The sequence below is a fragment of the Falco naumanni genome, chromosome W, assembly GCF_017639655.2.
Source record: "Falco naumanni isolate bFalNau1 chromosome W, bFalNau1.pat, whole genome shotgun sequence".
NCBI classification, from domain to species: Eukaryota; Metazoa; Chordata; class Aves; order Falconiformes; family Falconidae; genus Falco; species Falco naumanni.
In genome coordinates this window covers 26,821,090-26,844,608 of record NC_054079.1, presented here as the reverse complement: position 1 = coordinate 26,844,608, position 23,519 = coordinate 26,821,090, and the positions used below count along the sequence as shown (strand labels likewise).

General features: G+C 39.0%; 1 protein-coding gene across 4 annotated transcripts in view; it reads right to left on the bottom strand.

Moving 5' to 3' along the window:
* The window catches only part of LOC121080525 (protein Hook homolog 3-like), a 159,947-nt gene that overhangs the window by 5,598 nt on the left and 130,830 nt on the right, over positions 1-23,519 (bottom strand). For 3 of the 4 annotated variants that reach the window (XM_040578593.1, XM_040578595.1, XM_040578596.1), the window contains 10 exons: positions 18,771-18,858; positions 18,183-18,252; positions 14,946-15,086; positions 13,254-13,341; positions 9,580-9,585; positions 8,788-8,822; positions 7,873-7,955; positions 5,102-5,202; positions 3,876-3,980; positions 3,674-3,745 (listed from right to left, as the gene is read on the bottom strand). In XM_040578593.1, coding sequence (XP_040434527.1) covers positions 3,674-3,745; positions 3,876-3,980; positions 5,102-5,202; positions 7,873-7,955; positions 8,788-8,822; positions 9,580-9,585; positions 13,254-13,341; positions 14,946-15,086; positions 18,183-18,252; positions 18,771-18,858 — 789 coding nt within the window. The remainder of the gene's footprint in view (positions 1-3,673; positions 3,746-3,875; positions 3,981-5,101; positions 5,203-7,872; positions 7,956-8,787; positions 8,823-9,579; positions 9,586-13,253; positions 13,342-14,945; positions 15,087-18,182; positions 18,253-18,770; positions 18,859-23,519) is intronic. The other variant, XM_040578594.1, reaches the window with a different exon arrangement.

The window sequence follows — 23,519 nt, the reverse complement described above, 5'->3', positions numbered from 1 at the left end:
CAGCACCAGTGGGAAGCGCGCGCACCATCATGTCAAAAAAAAGAAAAATTGACTCCGAGTGCGGGGTATTCCAAGAAAAGTGGACTTCTGATTATTTTTTCACGGAGTACAAAGAAAGAGCTGTTTGTCTGATATGCCAGAATTCAGTGTCTGTGTTCAAGGAATACAATTTGCGTCGACACTACCAACCTCAACATAAAGATAAATATGATTCTTTGGTCGGACAAGTGAGAGAAGATAAAATATTAAGACTGAAACATGGATTGACAACTCAGCAAAATACTTCTGTGAAGCAAAAGCAGCTCAATATATCATCACTTCGAGCAAGCTATCAAGTTGCCAAGCTCATAGCGCGCACTGGCAGAGCATTCGCAGAGGGAGAATTTGTTAAAGAATGCTTTCTTTCTGTGGCCAAAGAGATGTGTCCAGAGAAGGCGCATTTATTTAGTACAGTGAGGCTTTCAGGACCTACAATTACACGAAGGATTGAAGAATTGGGGGAAAATTTGAATCTGCAGTTGCAAAACTCCTCAAAAAAACTTTGCTATTTCTCATTGGCACTCGACGAAAGCAATGATGTTCGTGATTCTGCACGACTTCTAATTTTCATTCGTGGGACAAATGATTCTTTCAAAGTCACGGAGGAGCTTGCTGCACTGAAAAGCATCAAAGGAACAACTACAGGAGAGGATATCTATGAGAAAGTTTGCCAAACTATGAATGATTTGGAGCTGGACTGGGGTAAACTATTCCGTGTGACACCTGGTGGTGCTCCTAGCATGGTGGGGTCCATGAAAGGAGTGGTTGCACGCATTAACAAAGAGATGGACAAACGCAGCCATTCACATCCAATAGCCATACACCGCATCATCCACCAACAAGCCCTGTGTTGTAAATCACTGAAGCTGGACTCTGGCATGAAAATTGTGGTTTCTTGTGTTAACTTCATTAGAGCTCATGCACTAAACCACAGACAGTTTCAGGAATTTCTGTCTGAGCTAAATGTTGCCTATGAAGATATTCTGTACCACACAGAAGTCCGTTGGCTGAGTCGAGGGAGAGTTGAAACAATTTTATGACTTACTTCCACAGGTTTATGATTTTGTGCTTTCTAAAAACAAAGAAGTACCAGAGCTCAAAGACGCAGAATGGAAATGGCACCTTGCGTTTCTGACAGATGTAACAGAGCTACTCAACAATTTCAATGTCCAACTTCAAGGAAAGGGGAAGCTCATCTGTGATATGTATTCACATGTGGAAGCATTTCAAGTCAAATTAGACCTGCTCATTAACCAAGTAAAGGAGGAAAACTTCTGCCATCTCCCCACAACTCAAAACCTGTCTGCAGAAAAACCAGCAGTCGCATTCCCAAACAAAACATGTATGGATGTACTAGAAATGTTGCAAAAGGAGTTTCAAATTAGATTTAAAGAGCTTCGTCTCCATGAACAGGACATACAGCTTTTCCGGAACCCATTTTCTGTTGACATTGAAATTGTTGATCCGATTTACCAAATGGAATTGGCCGAACTACAGACCTGTGACTCGCTGAAAGATGCATTCAAATCAAGCAGCCTTGCTAATTTCTATGCATCTCTCCCCTCAGAGACATATCATAATCTCAGGAACCACGCACTCAAAATTACAACCATCTTTGGCAGCACCTATGTCTGTGAGCAGACTTTTTCCCGAATGAAACATCTGAAATCTCCAGTCAGATCCAGACTAACTGATGAACACTTGCATCACTTGCTACGACTAGCAGTGACAAATATGGAACCTAACATTGACCACCTCATTAGCCAAAAGCAGGCCCATAGTTCACATTGAAATATTATTTGTTTTTGTTGATTACAATTCTTCTTCATTTTAAATATTGCATTCTTTTTCCTGTTTTTTGTGCACTACTACAAATAAAAGATGTGCAGTGTGCATAGGAATTCATTCATTTTTTTCCAGACTATAGTCCAGCCCTCGACAGTGTCTGAGGGACAGTGAACCAGCCCCCTGTTTAAAAAGTTTGAGGACCCCTGGACTAGAGCATCTTTAATACAAGGAGAGGCTGAGAGAGCTGGGACTGTTTAGCCTGGAGAAAAGAAGGCTCAGGGGGGATCATCTCATTAATGTGTACAAATACCTAAAGAGAGGGTGTAAAGAAGATGAAGCCAGGCTTTTTTCATTGGTGCCCCGTGAGAAGACAAGAGGCAGTGGGCACAAACAGAAACACAGGAAGTTCCCTCTGAACATAAGAAAACTCTTCTTTACTGTGAGGGTGGTTGAACACTGCAACAGGTTGCCCAGAGGGGTTGTGGAACCTCCATCCTTGCAGAGATGCAAAAGCCATCTGGATGTAGCCCTGGGCAACCATCTCTAGGTGTCTCTGCTTGAGCAGGGGGGGTGGACCAGATTATCTCCAAAGGCCTTTCCAACCTTAGCTATTCTGTGTTTCTCTGGTTTTGATAGAATCTGTCTTTAGCAGAAGCTTGGAGCTATGAAATATTTCCACTGTTGAATGGCAGGGAAAAGAAGAAAATCGCATACTGACTGGGAGACCCTAACCAGTATGAGATGATAGAAGCTATGGTGGGCTGTGGATAAAATCAGAGACTAACTAAAAAGAAGAAGCAGATGAAGCTATCACTAATCATATTCATCCATATGAGAGTCAGGCTACTGAACTGTATCTCTCAGCTCAGCCTTGTCTTCTGCTTACCAGTGGTACCAACATTATGTAGTTGGACAAGGGCACCAGGTAACCTGAAAGTGCCTTCAATACCAAAAAAAAATCAAATGCTCTGTTTAAACACCATTTTACTCTCCTACTCATGAACATAGCAGGAACATAAAACAGCAAGAGGGAAACTCTTCCAAGAGAAGACAGAGTGAAATAATTTAACCTCTATGATGAAAGAGAAACATGTTACAGGGAGGTCAGGGACTCCTATCAGGAGAGCAATTTCAAAGCAGCCACACTCTATCAAAGGTAAAGTCTTGAACACATTTGCTGAAGATGAACAATTCCTTGCAAAAATGTCTAACACTGTGATTGCTATACAATTCCCTTATGCTTTGGGTAGTATAAGTGAGGCTTGACCCTGCACTCACCCATTTTCATATGTAGTAAACAGAATGAAAGAACCAAAAATGTATAGCTTGGTAAATGCCCTAAGAAATGTATCAGGTTTGCACAAAACTACCTGCATTGTCACTCTAATGAAATAGAAACAAACAGAAGATTGGGGAGGGGGAAAAGAAGAGAATTAATTTGAGTATTAGAAGACAGTCTAATTAAATATCTGAAATTACAAAAAAAGAAAACTGTCTAATTAAAGATCTGAAATTCCAAAAAAGAAAACTGAGGCTTCCTTTCCACCCACAAAGTGATGCTTCAGGTTTTGAAACTTGAAAATAACAACCACGTTGGGTTCTATATTATGAACTGAGGTTTACTTTGTTGTTTTTCAGTATGAACTCTGTCAAGCCTTTTACAAGTTTATTGGTTTCCACTAGGAGTTAACTGTTATATAATGATAACTAAAAGAGAATGCTTTCATCTGCATATATATTTGAAAATATTTTACATATAAAAATATTATAAATAAATGAAGACCTTGATAAACACCACAGAAACAACTAAGATTTTTAAATTGTTTTTAAGTTTGCAGATTCTTACCATATTATACCAGGCACTAACAATAAACTTCTCTTCCATTTCTCTTTGACTCTTTGTTTTTTCATATTCTTTCTAAAAAAAACAAAATCCCATTTATTTAAAATTGTTTAACTGCAGAGAAAAGTAGATATTAGAGAAGCACAGTCTATACCCAAAAATGAGGAAACACAAAAGATCTACTGGGAAACGTGGAGATTATTACCTCTAACGAATGGAACATTCTGTCACGTTCCTGCAACTGATTTTTCAGTGCCTGAATCTCAGGAGCTGCACCCTGGTTTTGTTTAGGATCTAAGGTGCGGATAACCTGTGAGAGGAAAACCATTTTGGTTTTAATTCAGTGTTGGAAAAGGCATCAAGGCATTATAACTGCATAGGGCAAATTAAGAGACATAGAAGTGACTTAAACCACGTCAATATAATAAAGTAAAATGCCATTTTAAAATGTCAAACAAAAGAATGCTTAATTTTAAAAAGCTGACATATAATACAAATACATCTCTCCCCTAATAAAACAGAGGATCTAAATTGTTAACCAGGATGATGGAGACTATCTCTAAACAACAGCCATGGAAGTGTCACACATTATCTGAAATGTACTCTAACAGGACTGTCAAACAAGTGTTGATAGGAGAAAGCAAGACCTCAGAGGTTCAATATCTTGAACACAAGGAAGCAGTTCCTACCCCCAATTCTGTACCGCCATGGGGCCAGAGCATGTGAAACCTTTCCTTGAAGCCTTTTTCTCTTTATAGCTAAAGATCACCTATCTGTTACCCCTCAACTCACTCTTCACTGTGGACTCAAGGACTACTTCTATCTGGAAAGAGGCTGGAAAGATTCAGGGATCTGGAGTATCAGTAATGCAAATTTTAGAAAGTTCCGCTACAGCCAAGAAAAATCCATGGTAGTGCATGTGTGATGAAGTTTCTGCCACTAAGTAAGATGAGGGGAAAAACTAACTACATTCTTATGTGGTGCCCATCAGAGACAGCATTTGAATGCTAACAAATACTCAAGAACTATTCCAGTAAAGGCTGAGGTTTTAAAGTTTGTCCTAGTAAACAGCTGAAAAACTTTGTAAAAACATATGAGTCCTAGCATGGACATGACTTCAGCCAAACTGCATAATTCACTGATGAGCCTGTAAGAACTCCCACCAAGAAATAGGTTATCATAATTTCAGGAAGTGATTAACACCATCTCTGTGTTATCCACTGGCATTTATGACTCTTAAGAAGCTTTGTCTGGGTAACTCTAATATAAATCTGTATCAGTGGGGTACATACATGTACAGAAGTAGTACAAAGGGTTTTGGTTAGATAGTAGTCATGAGTATAGTTAATTAATTTAGTTTTATTCCTACAGAGTGAAAATGTGGTACAGCCTGTTGGGGAAGGATTGTTAACTTGGAACCCAGACACTTACACTTTTGGCCTTTTCCAAATACTTTTTGTATCGTTCTTCCATTTGTTTCATTTCTTCATCTTTTTTTCGCAAAGCTTCTTGTAATTCTTCAATTTTGAGTGCTTTATGTCAGGATTAGAGAATAAAATAATTACATTAAATTTATTTACATGCATTTAAACAGACATTAAACCCACAGCAGGACTTTAATTCAGTTAAGAAAAGCTTACATAAGGAATTAAAAATTCTTATTGATGCAGTGGACACAATAAATTTAATTCAAAACCTCAGAAACACATATGAAAAATGGTATATTGTAGTTCAAATGAACAGAAGTTTAACAGCGCAGTGAGAAGCAAGGTTGTTGCTCGTATCTGCCCAAAGGTAGTAATGAACAAAATTCTTCAAATTGTGACATGAAAACACTCCAATTATGTTTTCTTCTGTCCTTGTTTCAGCTGGGATGGAGTTAATTATCTTCTTAGGAGCTAGTTCAGTGCTGTGTTTTAGCTTTGATGTGTGACTTTTCAGTTCCCCAGGCCTTGCTAGTGAAAAGTCTGGAGGGGCGCAAGGAATTGGGAGGGGATGCAGCCAGGTCAGCTGACCCGAATTAGCCAAAGAGGTATTTCATACCATGGGCCATCATGCTTGGTATATATACCTGGAGGTTGCCTAGGGCAGGCAGGTTGTTGCTCGGGGACTGGCTGGGCATTGGTTGGTGGGTGGTGAGCAGTTGCATTGTGCACCACGTGTTTCTTTCTTCCTTGCCCTCTGGATTTTATTCTTTCCCTTCCCCTTTTCATTATAACTGCTATTGTCATCATTGTTATTATTGTTCTTTCATTTTCATTCTATTTCAATTATTAAATTGTTCTTATCTCAACCCTTGAATTTTACATTCCTTTACAACTCTCCTCCTCATCCCTCTGGGAGAGGGGAGTGAGCGAGTGGCTGCATGGTACTTAATTACAAGCTAGGGTTAAATCACAACATCTTCACATCATTCTCAAGAAGTGATGCAGACCAACAGGACAGTTTCACTGTACAGACAATTTCCTGTGTTGATTTAAGAATGTGCCAAGCCACTACTACTTGTGCAAGCTATACATACTACTTGCATGTCAGAGAAAGATCAAATTTGTCATTGTTGATCAAATAGTATATAACATTGGTGTCTGGTTCTCAGACAATGATAAATGTTTGACAAGACAATCTATTTGTTTTGTAACCTCATTTTTCAGTTTTTATTTATGTTTATTTACAGTTTTCTCTCTATGCATAAGGAAAACACCAAGATGATGACTGGGTAAGATTTCTTCCACTGATCTGTTACAGAACCAATTGCAGGTATTCATCAAGGCTATAGAATCTGTTTTTCAAAATTTTGTATAATTCTGGCACAAACTTCTTGGCTATAATTCAATCCAGTTAAAAGAATCCAAAGAAACAACCCACACACCATTTACCCTACTCATGGAAAGAAAGGAAGAAGTATAACTACTATAACTGTTTTTGTCATATCAAGATAGAAGCTCAGCCCAAGGTTTTCCACAAAAAACTTACAATTCAAGTAAGCCAAACAGAAAAGTCTGATTATGCTCTAAATTTTAGAAGTTAGGGACTCAGAAAACCAGGCCCCTTTCTGCCTTGCCCCCACAACTGAGGCCTGTTAAGTATGGAAGTATTACATACTCATTAACTACTCAGCCTCTGCATTTCATCTCCAGTTATCATTTTCTAAAATGTGGAATTTTGTAACATAATATTGTTCTGTGGTTTTAACTGGAAACTAATGAAAATTTCTTGGATCTAAAATTTACCTAATGATTATGCAATCATTAGGTAGCTGGAAAGCTGCCAAGCAGAAAAGGACCTGAGGGTGTTGGTCGACAGCCATCTGTATATGAGCCAGCAGTGTGCCCAGGTGGCCAAGGCGGCCAACAGCATCCTGGCTTGGATCAGAAACAGTGTGGCCAGCAGGACTAGGGAATAATTGTCCCTTTGTACTCTGTATTGGTGAGGCAGCACCTTGAATACTGTGTTCCGTTTTGGGCCCCTCACTACAAGATAGATATTGAGGTGCTGGAGTGCATCCAAAGAAGAGCAACGAAGCTGGTGAAGAGTCTAGAGAACAAGTCTTATGAGGAGCGGCTGAGGGAACTGGGGTTGTTAGGCCTGGAGAAAAGGAGGCTCAGGGAGGCTCAAGGGGGACCTTATCACTCTCTACAACTACCTGCAAGGAGGTTGTAGGCAGGTGGGTGTCGGTCTCTTTTCCCAGGTAACAAGTGATAGGACAAGAGGAAATGGCCTCAGGTTGTGCCAGGGGAGGTTTAAATCGGATATTAGGAAAAATTTCTTCACTGAAAGGGTTGTCAAGCATTGGAACAGGCTGCCCAGGGAAGTGGTTGAGTCACTATCCATGGAGGCATTTAAAAGACGTGTAGACATGGCGCTTAGGGACGTGGTTTAGTGGTAGACTTGGCAGTGTTAGGTTAATGGTTGGACTTGATGATCTTAAAGGTTTTTTCCCAACCTAAATGATCCTATGATTCTATCATTCTTTGCCATGGTGGGCTCTAAAATGTGATCTCCTACATCTCAAGAATTAGTAGCATGTTTTTGGTCATTATAGCTTTCAGAGTAATTAACACCACATACCACTACCACTTGAAACATATTTTGGTTTTCTTACAGCTTTCATAGATATTAAATTAAATATTAATTAAAGATCATTCCCTGCATGCAAAACATTTTACAGTTAAAAGAAATGGAGTGCATATCAGAAAACTCACAATTTTTATTACATCTTCGTTCCAAATCCTCAATAATAGCTCGTTTCTTCTGTAGCTCATTGTTAGCTTCATGGAGCTTCTCACTGTTACAAGCCATAAAAACATATATTATTTTTCCAATACTCTTATCCTCTTGGATGAACATTAAATGATAAAAAAAAAAACCCAAACCCTTGGAGTATGGTATATTTTGGGAGTAGTATGGTATATTTTGGGAGTATAGTTGACTTGGCTGTGAGGCACGAGGACATATGTGTTAATGTCTATGAGAATGTTTATAAAATATACTAAAAAGCATTACCATATATGCAGAATTATAAAATCAAACAGCTCTATTCTCAGCCCAGAATTATATACTTACTTTAGAATTTACAATAAATTGTAGAAAGCATGCTTGAAGTGTATAATATCAATAGTTGTGATAAGATTTGGGAAGAATGGCTTACCCCCTCCCAAAGTTACAGAGAGACTATACTTTCTAGTAAGCCAGTTAACAAGCAAACAATTCTTTAAGTAAAACTTCCAGTTTAAAAAAAGTGTAAAATTAAGAACAGTGCAGAAATAGTATAACAGAAAGATCACACTCACTAAAATGTTATTTTTTATTCCATAATGTATACTAAAATATAAAAATATAAATATTGTTTATATTGAAATGTTTTCCTCAGAGCAAAATTAATTATTCCTCTTAACTTAAGCTTTACACTATTTTAAATATAATTTTCTAATCACCAGAAATAATGCTTCAATAACAGATTCTCTATGTATTCCTGAGCTATATGCATTTCTCTTCTTATATATCTTCCAAATGCACTACTGCCTGCCCACTACTGTTAGTGGCTAAGCATCTGCTAAGCATATGGAAAGCAAATAATTTCATGTGGCAAGCAAAATATGGAAAGCTTTATTACTTACAGATGCTCTTCAAGTTTCTTTTGCAGAAGCAGGGACTAAAATAGAAAGTCGAAGGTGTCAGTTACTTTAATATGTTATGGTGCTTAGTATGATTTCAGTTATATTAAAATATATAATTTAACAATTATAACCAGAACACAGACATTTAATTTCACCCATTTTTAAGTCATAATTGTATAGCAGTTTTCTGTAGTTGTTCTTTCCTTGATAGCTGTGGACTTCCCCAAAATCAGAATGCCTTATAACTTCACAAATATTTTCTTGGAATTGGATCAATATATGAGAGATCCATTAATGACAAAATTGTATTTCAGTTGTTTTCATTGCTTTGTGATTCAGTACTTTTGTAGATTAGACTAATTTAAATTAGACTCAATTAAATTAATTTAAAATTAGATAGTGGAAAATTTGCTTGAAGAGCTTTCCAATGCATCAAAGCAATTTCACATAAAGACTCGAGGTAAAATTCTGTCCCCGCAAAAATTAGATGGAGTAGAATGCTACTGACCAGAGGACAGCAGAAATTTTATCCTCAATTGCTCTGCTTTTCTTTGTTTTCATATTTTTCTTTGCCTAAAAATATGTAAATATAATACATCTTATGGTGTTCTGATTTTTGGCTAAGTCACATTTGAATAAGCTCTTGTCAGGGGGGATGGTGGTGATGCGCTTCAAAATAAATTTTAGTTTAATCATAAACTTGCTTTATATACATCAAGCATCTTTTAAAATCAAAACCATAAATGCCTATAAAGTAAAAGTAGTATTAAGTAAACAGAAAGCCATACTCACAATAGCCTTGAGCAGAAACCCATGCCAGGAAACAAAGATGACATATTAGCATAAAGCAAAAACAGCAACCAACAGAAGAAACTATTCAGTAACTCATGAACAGAAAAGCTTAAATCCATGCATTTTTTCCAGACATGTACATTTTTCTTACTTCTCTGTTCTCATTAACAGTTTAATCCTGTCATATTTTCTGGAGAGTTTGGGAAAGCCAGTAAAAATATCCATACTGTGTTCAAGTATATGAAGGCTTTTCCACTTTCATACATATGCAAACATCATACTCAAACCACAGTTTCAAAGGAATGCAGTTGCTGTCATGAAAAGTAATTTTAACATTGAAGTCACATTAGTAGCTGTACTGGTTTTGGCTGGGATAGAGTTAATTTTCTTCATAGTAGCTTGTATGAGGCTATGTTTTGGATTTGCGCTGGAAACAGTGTTGATAATACAGGGGTGTTTTGGTTGTTGCTGAGCAGTGCTTACAGAGTCAAGGCCTTTTCTGCTTCTCACACTGCCCTGTCAGTGAGTAGGCTGGGGGTGCACAAGAAATTGGGAGGGGACACAGCTGGGACAGCTGACCTCAACTGATCAAAGGGATATTCCATACCATATGACATCATGCTTAGCAATAAAAGCTGGGAGAAGAATGAAGGAAAGAGGGGATGTTCAGAGTGATGGTGTCTGTCTTTCCAAGGAACGACGAAGCCCTGATTTCCTCGAAATGGCTGTCAATGGGAAGTAGAGAACGAACTCCTTATTTTGCTTTGTTTATACGTGTAGCTTTTGCTTTACCTATTAAACTGTCTTTATTTCTACTAAACTGTCTTTATCTCAACCCATGAGTTTTTCTCACTTTTACCCTTCCAATTTTTTCCCCCATCCCACTGTTGGGGGAGCGAGTGAGCAGCTGTGTGGTGCCTCACTGCCTACCCAGGTTAAACTACAACAGTAGCAAAGCAGCAGACAGTATGTTGGGCTGTGATAAACATGTAGAGATACATGTATTATGGTGAGGAGTCCTCAAGGGCTCTTATGTCTGGGTGCCAGCAACTGGGGAGACTGGGATCCAGTGGTCAGCTACTGGGCAGATTGAGTGTCTGAGCCCTGTTGCTGAAGGCATCCACATTATACATATATACATATATTTGCACTAGTGGACCTCTATCCTGCTCAGCCAGAGAGGGGAGCAGGATGAAGCTGTTGGTGCTGTCTCTGTTCATGTGAGCGCTCTGTGTGTCTGTCTGTGATCTGTATGGCCAGCCATGTATATATGCATATATGTGGTATATAAGTGTGCTCTGTGTGCGTATGCTTACTGGGAATATATTGGTTGGACCTGGAGACATGGAGCTGTGGCAGCCTCGTCTCTCTTGGGCTGATGAATCTGGCCTGAATTCCCCTAACAGATTTAGCAGGTTGGCTGCTTTGAGTAGAAAGATGGAGCAAACATCCAGACCCTTAAAGGTACCTTCCAACTTAAAGTATTTTCTGATTTGAGCAACCTGGTCTAGTGGCAGGTGTCCCAGCCCATGGCGGGGGGGGTTGGAACTAGGTGATCTTTAAGGTCCCTTCTAACACAAACCATTCTACGATTCTACATTTTCTTTTCTGCTCGTTTAAGAGTACATGTAGGCAAATATTCAGAACCCAACAAGATAGGTCCATGGAGGTAGTGCCTATATATCACTGCTCGTGGTCAAATTTATACTGAAGCTAGGAATGCAGCTGGTGCATCATGAGCTTCAAGCTCTGCCTGGTACCCACATCAGGCTGTACAGTTCCATGTGTAAACCTGTGCTGGCATGGTTTTGCTGATAACAGAACCCAAACCAGCTCAGATTATACCTACATGGGCTGTAGTCAGTCCTTTAAGTGCACTGTAGACATATCTTAAATCACTGTCTAAACCAAAGCCTCAAAAAAGGGCTAGATTTAAAATTACAATAAATAAAGGTATATTTGATTAGACTGAGATTATTTACAATACTCGCTACATCTGAGAATATCTTTCATAAACACATTGCTCAAAAAGTAAATCACAAAACAAAGCTTTATATGTCAACTACTGAAAATAACAAAACTCACAAGAAAAAAAAAATGACCTGTCTTATCATAAATGCTTTCTCTGGGTTCCTAAACTGTAAAAGTGAAGTTTCATTTTCTGGTATGTAAATATAATAGGCTAGGTGCATTTTAAGAAATATCATCAGAAGTTTTCAGGAGAATGTTAAATTTAGCAATATTATAATCAAACTTGTCAAATGGAACTGCTAAAAACTCCTGTCTGTATTCACTAAGCTTGAATTTCAAGTATATTTAAATGCATTCCTTGACAAGACAGGATGAAATCCTGACTCCAATGAAGTGAACAGAGGTTTTCCTCTTGATTTTCAGTGGGACCATGATTTGCCTTCAGCTCCCACAACTCTTCTTGCCAGAGTGGAGCTGAGAGCAACAAAGATCCTTTTTCCAAGAGACTAACAGCATGTCAGTAAAGTTGTGTTATTCTTCATGCCAATACCAAAGTATCAGTGCTCTGATCTCACTGAGCTAACAAGGCAGAAATGTTTATGAGAGCATGAGAAAGGTGAAGACTTAGCTGAGAATTACTTAGATTGTTGCACTGCTGAGGAAACCCTAAGATTTCTCAGCCTTTCATACATGCATAACAGAAACAATATCAATTGGGTTGGGCTTTTTGAGACTTCCTACATAAAAATGATAGTGATAGTGTTAGTAATAAGGATTCCATTCAACTGGACACTATTAAACAGTGCCCCTGTTAAGGATGCCAAAAATCAAAGATTCTGTTGAGTCTGTTTACCACAAAACATGCAAAGAGTATATTCAGATTTTAATCACCCTGAAAAATTTGGTTTTGACCTGTAACCAAGACAGCAAAGAATATAATGGAATGACATAATAGTCTAGACCCATTTTAAAATTAATTATAAGTTAATTCTTAATAATATTTTTCTAAATAAGAAATCACTGCTTTCAGGACAGTTCTATAGCTTCTACTCTCAAATAAGGGAGGTGGCAAATAAAATTTTCAGTGGAAGATTATAATTTGTGTTCCCACACTAACCCTGTGACAATGTCTTTATTTTAAATATTAAAATGTATAGTATCTAGGTATACAGAAATAGAAAATATTGCACTGTGTCAAAGGACTGCTCATTTGACTTTTAGTTTTGGCTTGCATGACATCTTGCCTTAGAGATACACATTTATATCAGCAATTACTGGGTTTCCATTGGCAAGAAAGGTATTTACTACTATGAAGAACAGTTAAACAGAAATACCTTGGGATATTTTGCTAAGAAATGGAAAATAAATGTATCCTTAATTTCCTAAAAATGTCTCTAATAACATTTTTTTAAATAAAGCTGAGTTTACCACTGGAATGGGCACATTGAAGGGGAAAAAATATTTAATTCCTTTTCTACAAAGACAGTTTTTATTTATTCTAGAAAAACATTTCATTTTAAATTTCTCATTGAGAAAAATACAGTTTAAAAGTAAGGCCATAACAGCACATATGGAAAGCTACCAGAAATCCATATCTGCATTATTTCTTCATGATGTAACAAGAGCAAGAGATATTATGTAAAGCTGAAAGGTAGGATAATAGCAATTACTTGAACACAAGTTTTACATACATTTCTACTTACATCTTCAGCTTTTGCATCTTGCTCCTGCAAAGACTTCTGTAGTTCTTCAACCTGGGACTGTACTTCTAGCAGTCTCTGATTTACCAGCCTAGGAAATAGATAAAACTTTATTTTTCAGAAACAATGAATTACAACATGATGAAATTCAAGATGTTTAGTGTGAAGCATTATCAGGACATCTATGAAAGAGATACAACACTATTTCTTTATTCAAAATTGCATTTGGTTTATGTGACAAGGTTTTGGTAGTGGGGGGAGGGGGGCTGCAGGGGTGGCATCTGTGGGAAGAAGCCAGGAGCTGTCCTGTGCTGGACACAGCCATTACAGCTGGCTCTGAAATGGACCCACCACTGGTCAAAGCTGAGACAATCAGAGAAGGTGGTGGTACCTCTGAAAAAGCATATTTAAGAAAGAGCAAAACACTGCCTTGGAGTGAGGAGTGAGGAAAAAAGTGTGAGAAACAATCCTGCAGGCACCAAGGTCAGAGAAGAAGGAGGGAGAGAAGGTGCTCCAGGTGTCGGAGCAGATATTCCCCTGCAGCTAGTCAAAAGGACCACAGTGTTCCAGATATTCCCTGCAGCCTGTGGAGAGGACCATGCCAGAGCAGATATCCACACTGCAGCCCAGGGAGGACCCCATGCCAGAGCAGGTGGATATTCCCCAAAGGGCCTGTGGCACAGGAGGCATGGGGAACGCAAGGTTGCAGTCAGTCCATAACAGTTCCTCTCTGCTGCTCCTTCCTCCTCCTGATGCTTTTTCCCTGCTCCAGCGTGAGTCCTTCCACAGGCTGCAGTCCTTCAGGAAAAATCTGCTCCAGCATGGGTTCTCACGAACTGCAATTCTCTCAGGAAATATCCAACTGCTCCAGAATGAAGTCCTCCATGGGCTGCAGGGGAATCTGCTCCAATGCCTGCAGCACCTCCTTCTTCTCTGACCTTGGTGTTCACACTGCTGTTTCTCACTCTTTTTTCTCTGTTTGTCTGTCCAGTGTTTTTGCCCTTTCTTAAATATGTTTTCACAGAGGTACCACCAACTTTTCTGATTGGCTCAGCTTTGGCCTGTGGTGGGTCTTCTGCAGAGCCAGCTGGAACTGGCTGTGACTGGTCTAAGATTCTTTCTGCTGACTTTGTCCTCACTGATCACAGTATTCTGTGGATGAAGCAAGACAGCTAAAACCTACTGCATACTACAGTAAGAGAAAATTCAGTACATAAAATAATGGACATTTTTTTTATCACCCTAATTTTCATAAAATACTCAGTTTTACAAAAACTAGATCATCTTGACAGAAGCTCTAACATCTGTGAACATACTTTTAAAGAACAAAATAGGAAACGGAAGGGAAGATGGAAAATGTACAGGGAATGGATGATCAGTAGGGAAGATAGGGGATTCTTTTTGTTATACTTGCTTTACAGAAGGAGAAGCTGAAATAATACATGGTTCATTTTGTGAGCTTTTGCATCATTCCAATTGCAGTCTATTACAGAATTCTTTAGCTCACACTGCAGGCTCCAGACACTGGAACAGCATTGAATGACTAAGTAGACTCACAGGCTGGTTGAGATACTTTTTGATAGGGCTAACCACATTTTTTTACATAAGGAACATGGCCTTGTCAACAGTCTGCTAAGACAGAAGTGTACGGCATTGTTAGGAAAGTCACTGGAACAAAGGACAATACTTCCTTACCTGTTCTCTGTCTCCAATTCATTCTTCCGTAAATTTGTACCATCAAGCAAGCTCTGCAACAAGGTGATCTTTTCATTGTCACAATCTTCTTGGTTCAGCTTTAACATCTTGTTCTCATGCTGAAGGCGAATAAGTTTCTCCCTAAACAAATAAAATCTACTAGAAGCAGCTTGCCATTTTCTATAAAGAATAGAACAGTTTACCACAGGATGTATAAAGATAACAAAGATCTTTACCAGTTTTAGAAATAGATGAATCTACAATTCACTCTTGATCTCCAAATTCAAACTTGATTAAAAAAAACTGCAATTGTACAAAACACAGAAGAGGAACATTGCCTAAGGGCCCAGATTAGATCTGAGAACAAGGTCAGACAGATAGTAAGCAGAGCTGGGTGTCAGGGTATCAAAGGATACAGGTTGTAAACTTAGCTATCAATAAACTACTGCATGAACCTGGGCAAGTCACTTCCCTCCTCTTGGCCTTCCCCCCTGCAGCCTCCATGAATGTCACTGTATTGAGTCTGGCCGGGATGGAGTTAACTTTCTTCATACAAGCCCATATGGTGCTGTGTTTTGGATTTGTGGCTAAAACAGTGTTGATAACACACTAATATTTTGGCTATTGCTGGACAGTACTTGCACAGAATCAAGGTTTTTGGTTTTTTCCCCACTCTTCTCCAGCCCAGTGAGTAAGCTAGGCATGGGCAAGAGTTTGGGAGAGGACACAGCTGGGACAGTTGACCAGAATTAGACAAAGGGATATTCCATACCATATAATGTCATGATCAGCAATAAAAACTGGGGTAGAGGAAGAAGGGGGAGGGATTTTTTTGTGTTCGGAGACTGGTTGGGCATTGGTCTACCTATGGGAGATGGTGAGTGACTGCCTTTGCATCACTTGGGTTTCTTTTCCCTCTTTCCACCTATTAAACTGTCTTTATCTTAACCCATGAGTTTTCTTGCTTTTGCTCTTCCTATACTCTCCCCTGTCCCTTTGGGGTTGTGTGGGTGCTTAGCTGCCACCCAAGGTCAACCCACAATAGTTGCTTAACTTGTTTATTTAGAATGAGTCCAACCAACAGCCCACAGACTGAATCTACTTTGTGAAAGAAACACTTTCACCCAGTCTGCAATTTTTCTCTATGGGATGAGAAAAGATGGTTGAACAGAAAATCTTTTCTGAATGGCCAGATACTCTTTTTGCTAGCTTACAGTGGAGAGATTCAAACTCTGTTGTCATGGAGAAGATAGAAGAGCAGTAGTTGCTATTCCTGTGAGTGGGAGCCCCTTCCCATCAGCAAAAGAGGCCCCCTGCAACCTTCATGCTTCATTGGAATCAGTGGCAGCAGCCCATCTCTGTAGATCAGGACAAAGCAATCTTCCCAGCTCAACCACTACTACTGTCCATCTTTCTGAAGTAAGCAAGGAGGCCAAGTTTAGCATGTCCAGACAGCCAGCACAGATGTATGTTAGCCTGAAACCAAGCTTCTGGAGCTGCTGAAGGTAAAGAGGCAGTGAAGTCTACATGGCTGTGCCCAGGTATTTACAGCATTTAGGATCCTGTTCTCTCCTATACAAATCATTTGAATGTTCATGCAATAACCCCCTACTTTTGTAATACTGCCTCAAAGCATTACTCTCCTTCTCTGCTGCTAGAGAACAAAACTGAAAGGAACTACTCTTATAGCAATGCACAGCAACATGGCTGGAAGAGAAACAACTTGTTTCTGTTATTACTTACCTAGCAAGATATCCTTTAACTACTCTATAAAGTTTCCCAAACCCATATGCAACTTTCCAAATATTGAAATAGTTTTACCAACTTTTGCAGAGGAAAACATGAGTTCCTAAAGATCTTGCAGACTTCTGAGATGTGAGTGGCCCTTAATGACTTCAAGTTACAGTGATACCAGGCACTCTGGCAAGGCTAAACACAAACATTTTAAACCATAGTGATTTTCAGTCCTGTCCCTTCTCTTTCTTCTAATAGTGCATGGCTGTTCTAATGCCATAATGCAAATGCATTTTAAAATCTATTCTTCATTTTGACAATTTTAATATTTTTTCCCCATACATGGAAACATAGAATGGTTTGGGTTGGAAGAGACCTTAAAGATCATCTAGTTCCAACCCCCTTGCCATGGGCAGGGACACCTTCCATTAGACCAGGTTGCTCAAAACCACATCCAACCTGGACTTGAACACTTCCAGGGATGGGGCATCAACAACTTCTCTGGGCAACTTGTTCCAGTATCTCACCACTCTCACAGTAAAGAATTTCTTCATAATATCTAATCTACATCTACACTCTTTTAGTTTAAAGCCATTACCCCTTGTCCTATCACTACATGCCCTTGTAAAAAGTCCCTCTCCAGCTTTCCTGTAGGCCCCCTCTTCATTCTCCCAGTCCTTGCCTTTGCCTTCGGCGACTTGGGCAGTGTGGCTGAAGCACTTCCTGGTGAAGATCGAGGCAAAAAAAGTTGTTGAGTACCTCAGCCTTCTCCATTTCCTGGGTAATCAGGTCTCCTGTTTCCTTCCAGAGACAGCCCATGTTTTCCCTAGTCTTCCTTTTATTGCCAATATACCTGTAGAAGCTTTTCTTGTTGCAATTGACTTCCCTGGCCAGATTTAATTCTATCAAGGCTTTAGCTTTTCTAACCTGGTCCCTGGATGCTCAGACAATTTCTCTCTACTCCTCCCAGGCTACCTGTCCTTGCTTCCACCCTCTGTAGGCTTCCTTTTTGTGTTTGAGTTTGTCCTAGAGCTCCTTGTTCGTCCATGCAGGCCTCCTAGCATTTTTGCCTGACTTCCTCTGTTGGGATGCATCACTCCTGTGCTTGGAGGAGGTGATCCTTGAATATTAACCAGCTTTCTTGAGCCCTTCTTCCCTCCAGGCCTTTATCCCAATAACAATACAATAACAATATATTCCATTGTTACAAACATTTTTGTCTGTTAAAGTACATAAGTTGCAATTGTATGAATTCTTTGCAGGAGGAGAAACCCAACTTGAATATGAAGGGTTCCTTTGTTTCTCCTTTTGAAACAAGACAAACTTGAGAGAGATCAAGTGAATCTTGTCTATAAGCATAATGGGTGCTATTGTATGAAAATCCAAAGGGAAGGAGAACAAACGCTAATCTTAGAATTTTTCGAACACTGAAAACCAGATAGGAACAGTCATTTATTTGCACATTCTAAGGCTTAAGCAGAATAAAAATATGAGTTAACTTACTTGATTTCAGGAGTAACAATTTCCACTGCTAGACTGTCTGAAGGCTCATGGCTTCCCAGGGGCATCAGTGCTGTGTCAGGAAAAGAAAGAGATATAAAGTATACCAGGAAAAATAGTAACTTTCTTTTAAAAGACCAGGAATAAACTTTTTTTCTACAAGTTGATAGATTTACAGTAATGTTCTTGAGTAATTGGGAAATAATAGAAATGTCAGGCCTCTAGCAAGAAGGAAAGGCAAGCACAAAACAATGTGGAGAAAAATCAATGATCCTATTTTCACCCATTTTAGAGAACTGATTTTATGTTGGATAGTTTACTGATTGGTTTACATAAAAATTAAAACAATACAACGTAACACATGGAAATGAATTGCAGCATATGAATAATTATGTAGGCATGACGAAATTGTTACATATAGGTTTATATATACATATATATAAACATACATATACATACATATATATATGTTTATATATATATATAGGCTATAGGTTTACTATCTGCTAAATAAAGACATATCCAGTATTCTCCAGAAGACATCTGTGTACTTTAGAAAAGATATATTTAATTTCCTTTTTTGTCTCTTACCTGTAGTGGTGAGCTGACCTTCCTGTGCTTGTATACATCGGAGCTCTTCAATACTTTCTTTTAAAGAATCTCTTTCTGCTCTTAATCTCTGAATAATAGGAACAACAATAATATTAGTCTTGGAATTACAAATCCATCTTTAACACTAAGCACATCGCCACAAGGCTAGCATCAACACTTAAAAAAGAAATTATATGCAACTCAAGAGATGATTTTCATGTGAAGGAATTTCAACTTATTTTGGAATAGAATTAAGATCAACCAATTTGTGGAAACAACAATATTTTTAAGAAGATTTGCTGCTGCATATCACACTTGCTAGGCTAAAGATATCAGAGAAAAAGCTTACAAAATAAAAGAATTGCAAAATGGTTGAGGTTGGAAGGGACCTCTGGAGGTCATGAAATCTGATGTCCCTTATCAAGTCTCTCAGTTTTCTCTCTCTACACTGGTTGTCTTGTCTATTATAATATGGAAGAACAACAAGCTAAAGGAGGCCCCTGGAATCTTGCAGCTTTGGACTCCAAACTTTCATACTTTTTGTAAAACACATTGCTTCTATTGTTAAATTCTTTGCTAAATATTTTATCACACTAATAGGCTGAGAATCTGTAGAAGGTATTTTCAACCAGAAGATTTGTTTGTTCTTAATATAACCTATGAAACCCATACAGTATCTTCATAAATTTAATGTGCTCCGTTTGATACTTGTTCTAAACTAATTTTCAGCAGACTGAACTGAAACCCTTTAGTACTATAGAAATTTGGCATAGATACAAGCCTCCTGCTTATATGAAATTTAACTTTGGCATTGATTGTGCAAGTGTTACAGTACTTATTTTTGCATGGGATTGAAGACACTGCCAAGAAATGTGGGATTGTCTTGATTACTGTAAGGAAGGCATTTCATTGTAAAGAAGTCGTAGATTAGCAATGAAACAATGTAGGAACTAGGAGAAATAATTAATGAGAACATGAAAAATTTTCTGTAGCTTAGAGAGGAAGGAGTATGACTGAGTAGTGAAATATGAGCTTATTAGGAGTTTTGGCTTGGAGGTGTATGTTTCTAGAGTAAGAAGACTTGCCAGGATATTTCAAGAAAAGCGGAGAGGAAAAGAAAATTTTATTTTTTAAATATAAAAACATCTGAAGATAAACAAATACTCTAGAGGAGACTTCTTTTAGAAAATCAGTGTCTGATCTAAACACCATTCAAGACAATGTGGTGTGTAATCTTGTGTGTGTTTGTGGTGGTGAGGTGGTCTTTTCATAGACTTAACTGGGTTCCATTGTTTCATGTGGACTTGTGATAACATCTAGAAATTTGATCACAAGGGACCACTGCTTAACTTTATGCTAATTTAAACTGTTCAGGCATAAATTCTCATGGAAACTTATAGATGTATATTGTGTGATTCATGATGGGGGGGAGGTCTTTTTTTTGTGTGACTGTCAACTCTTTGACCATATAGTATTTGTGTAACTTAACATCTATTTAGATGTTCCCTGCATTTTTAACATATTTCCTTCCTTTTCCTGTTATAGGTAAGCAACTTGAAGAAAATTTTAAAAGGAATAATGGATTATAACCATGAGGTAAGAATATTCTTAAGTAATCTACATTCACTTATCTTTTGTTATATATCTTCAATGTACAATGCAGTCTGCTGATTTTTAGGTCTGGACTTTTTCAGTGTTGGGCACTCAAGGAGTCTTGTAGCCTGTTCTCATGTGTTAGCCCTCTCAAAATTGATTGCCCCCATTACCATACAATCATGTATGATGGAAGGTACCTCCAGAGGTCATGCAATCCAAAGTTGTTTTGGTTTTTTTTTTTTCCAAAGCAGGGCCAACAAGAGATGATTGCTCAGGGCCTTGTCCAATTGATGTTTTAATACCTCCAAGGATGGAGATTCCACAGCCTCTCTGGGCTGGAGTTCCAGCATTTAACTACCTTCATGGGGGAGAAAAAGGCTTTTCCTTGCATCAAACCAGAATTTCCTCTGTTGCCTCTCATTCTATCACGGTGCATTTTTGAGAAGAGGCTGGCTCCATCTTCTCTACACCTTCCCTTCCTCTAGGTAGTTTTAGACAGCAATACAAAACTCACCTGAGCCTTCTCTTCTCAAGGCTGAACAAACCCAGATCTCTCAGCTTTTCCTTGTACATCACATGCTCCAGCTCGCCAATTGTCTTGGTAGCCCCCACTGGACTTATTACGGTATGTCAGTATCTGTTTTTTACTGAGGAGTCCAGAACTAGATACAGGACTCCAGGTGCGGTCTCACAAATACTGAATAGAGGGGAAGAATCACTTCCCGTGATGCATTGTCTGTGCTCTTGCTAATATGTGGTTGGCCTTCTTGGCTGCAAGGATACACTGCTGCTTCCTGTTGTTGTCCACCAGGACCCCCAGGTTCTTTTCTGCAACATTGCTTTCTAGCCAGTTGGCCCCAGCCTCTACTGGTGCAGTGTGTTACTCCTCCCCAGGTGCAGGACTTGGCATTTGTTCTTGTATTTCATGAAGTTCTTGCCAGTTCACTTCTCCAGCCTGTCAAGGTCCTTCTGGATAGAGGTTCTACCTTACAGGATATTGATAATTTCCCCCAATTTGGTATTGTCTGTGAACTTACTGAGAGTGTACTCTGTACCATCGTCCAGGTGATTAGTAAAGATAGTAAACAGTACTTGCCTCAGTATCCATTCCTTAAGGATGTTGCTAGTAACCATTTGTCAGTTGGACTTTGTACCACTGATCACAACCCTCTTAGCTGAACAGTCCGGCTAATTTTGCATGCACCCTATTGTCCACTTATCCAGTCCATATTTCACCAATCTGGCTAAAAGGATACAATGGGAGACTGTGTCAAAGGCCTCATTACAGTCGAGGTAAATAACTAAGGGGAAAGCAGTGAATGTCATGAGTTTCCTGTTCATCCATAGTGACCTTCCATGGTTGCTCAATTTCTTGCATGTTGGAATGGATGTTTGCTGTGCTTTGAGAAGGTTGTCCTTGAAGATCAACCAGCTGTCTTGGGCCCCTTTGCCTTCCAGGACAATTTTCCTAGTAGCAGATACAAGCTGAAATCTATTCTCCTGAAATCCAGGGCTGTGATTCTTCTATTTCCTTTTCATTTGTCAGGATTTTTATCTCCACCATTTTTTGATCATTACAGCCAACCTACCCTTGATTTTCACATCCCTTAACAGTTTTTCCTTGTTTGTAAGTAACAGGTTCAGGAGAACATCTCCCCTAGTTGGTTCATCAGTCATCAACATAAAGAAAATTATTTTCATTACTCTCAATCTTCTGGATTGCTTGTATCTAGACATGTTGCCCTTTCAGCAGATATCTGTGTGTTTTAAGTCTTACAGTACCAGGGCCTGTGATTGAGGCTGCTTTTTTGCTTTCTAAAAGAGGCATCATATACTACTTCTTAGTCAGGCTGTCTGTAACAGACACCTACCACAATGTTACCTGTGTTGGTCTGTCTGCTCAACTTGACCAACAGGTGTCTGACTGGCTTATCACTCATTCCAAGGCGAAGCTCCATGTATTCAAGCTGCTCCTCTGCATAGAGCATCCATGGCAACACTCCAGCTATATGAGCTAGCCTTCCACTCCTTTGTGCCTTTCCCATCATACTGTCCCCCATGCCATGACTTCAGGTTATGGTAATCCTTCCCTGACTTAACTAATTTAAAGTAGTCCTCGCTATCTTAGTGAGCCTATCAGCAAAGACTCTCTTGCCCTGCTTTGTCAGATGGATTCTGTACCTGATCAGCAGTTTTCATTCCTCAAAGTGGGCCTCATGGTCATAAAAATGAAAGCCCTGCCTGCGACACCAGGTTTTGATCTTCTGTGTGCATCCACTCATACCTGAGCCTTCTTCCCTCACTGGAGGGATTGAGGAGAACACCTCCCTTCCCCTCTGAGACCTGGGTCTCTGGCAAGCAGCAAACCTGCCAAGATGTCAAGTCAGGTCTGGAGATGGACACCTTCATCCCCTGCAGGAGAGAGCCTCCAGTAACTATCACCCTGATGTTGTGTGGACAGTTGGCAGAGGCTCACTGGCTCTGATGCCTTCCCTGAAGGGAGGTAATCTTCCTCTTTTGTTCCTGGTGCAAATATTCTGTCAGAGCTTCATTATTAGTCTGATAGTTAAGTTTTAGAATACAAACAGGAGACATTTTTGATAATGATTCTGTTTTGGTGATGTCTTTAAACTGTGCCTCTGATCTTTCTCCTCTCTTCCAACCGAAGACTGCTTCTTTCTCCTCCCCTTCCCTGGGAAGAGAAGAGGGGGAGGAAAAGCACTTTTTATCATCTCCCCATTGTAGTTAATTAAAATGTTTTAATTATTGAGTGTTAGAGTCTAACCACTCTGTTATATAGGAGGGTGTTATGCAAATTTAAAGATTAATCACTCCAAATGACAAAGTTTTTCAGTGGTGAATCTTCATCTCTGAAATCTGAATCTAGTTTGAGTGATGTTTTGTAGTAAATTGGTTAGCACAGTGTGATGCATAGTCTGTTCATTGCATGGGAATATTTCTTGTCCCAAGAAACAATATTCACCTCTTATAAATATGATGAGGAAGATGACTGCAAATACAATGCTTTAGAACAAACAGATTTTTCTAAAAAACTGAGTACCTGAAATCAGATTCATAAGTCCATATTCAGTAAATGGTCACCCCTCCAAGTGCTGAATATCCATGCTAAAGTTACTATTTTGAGAATAGATG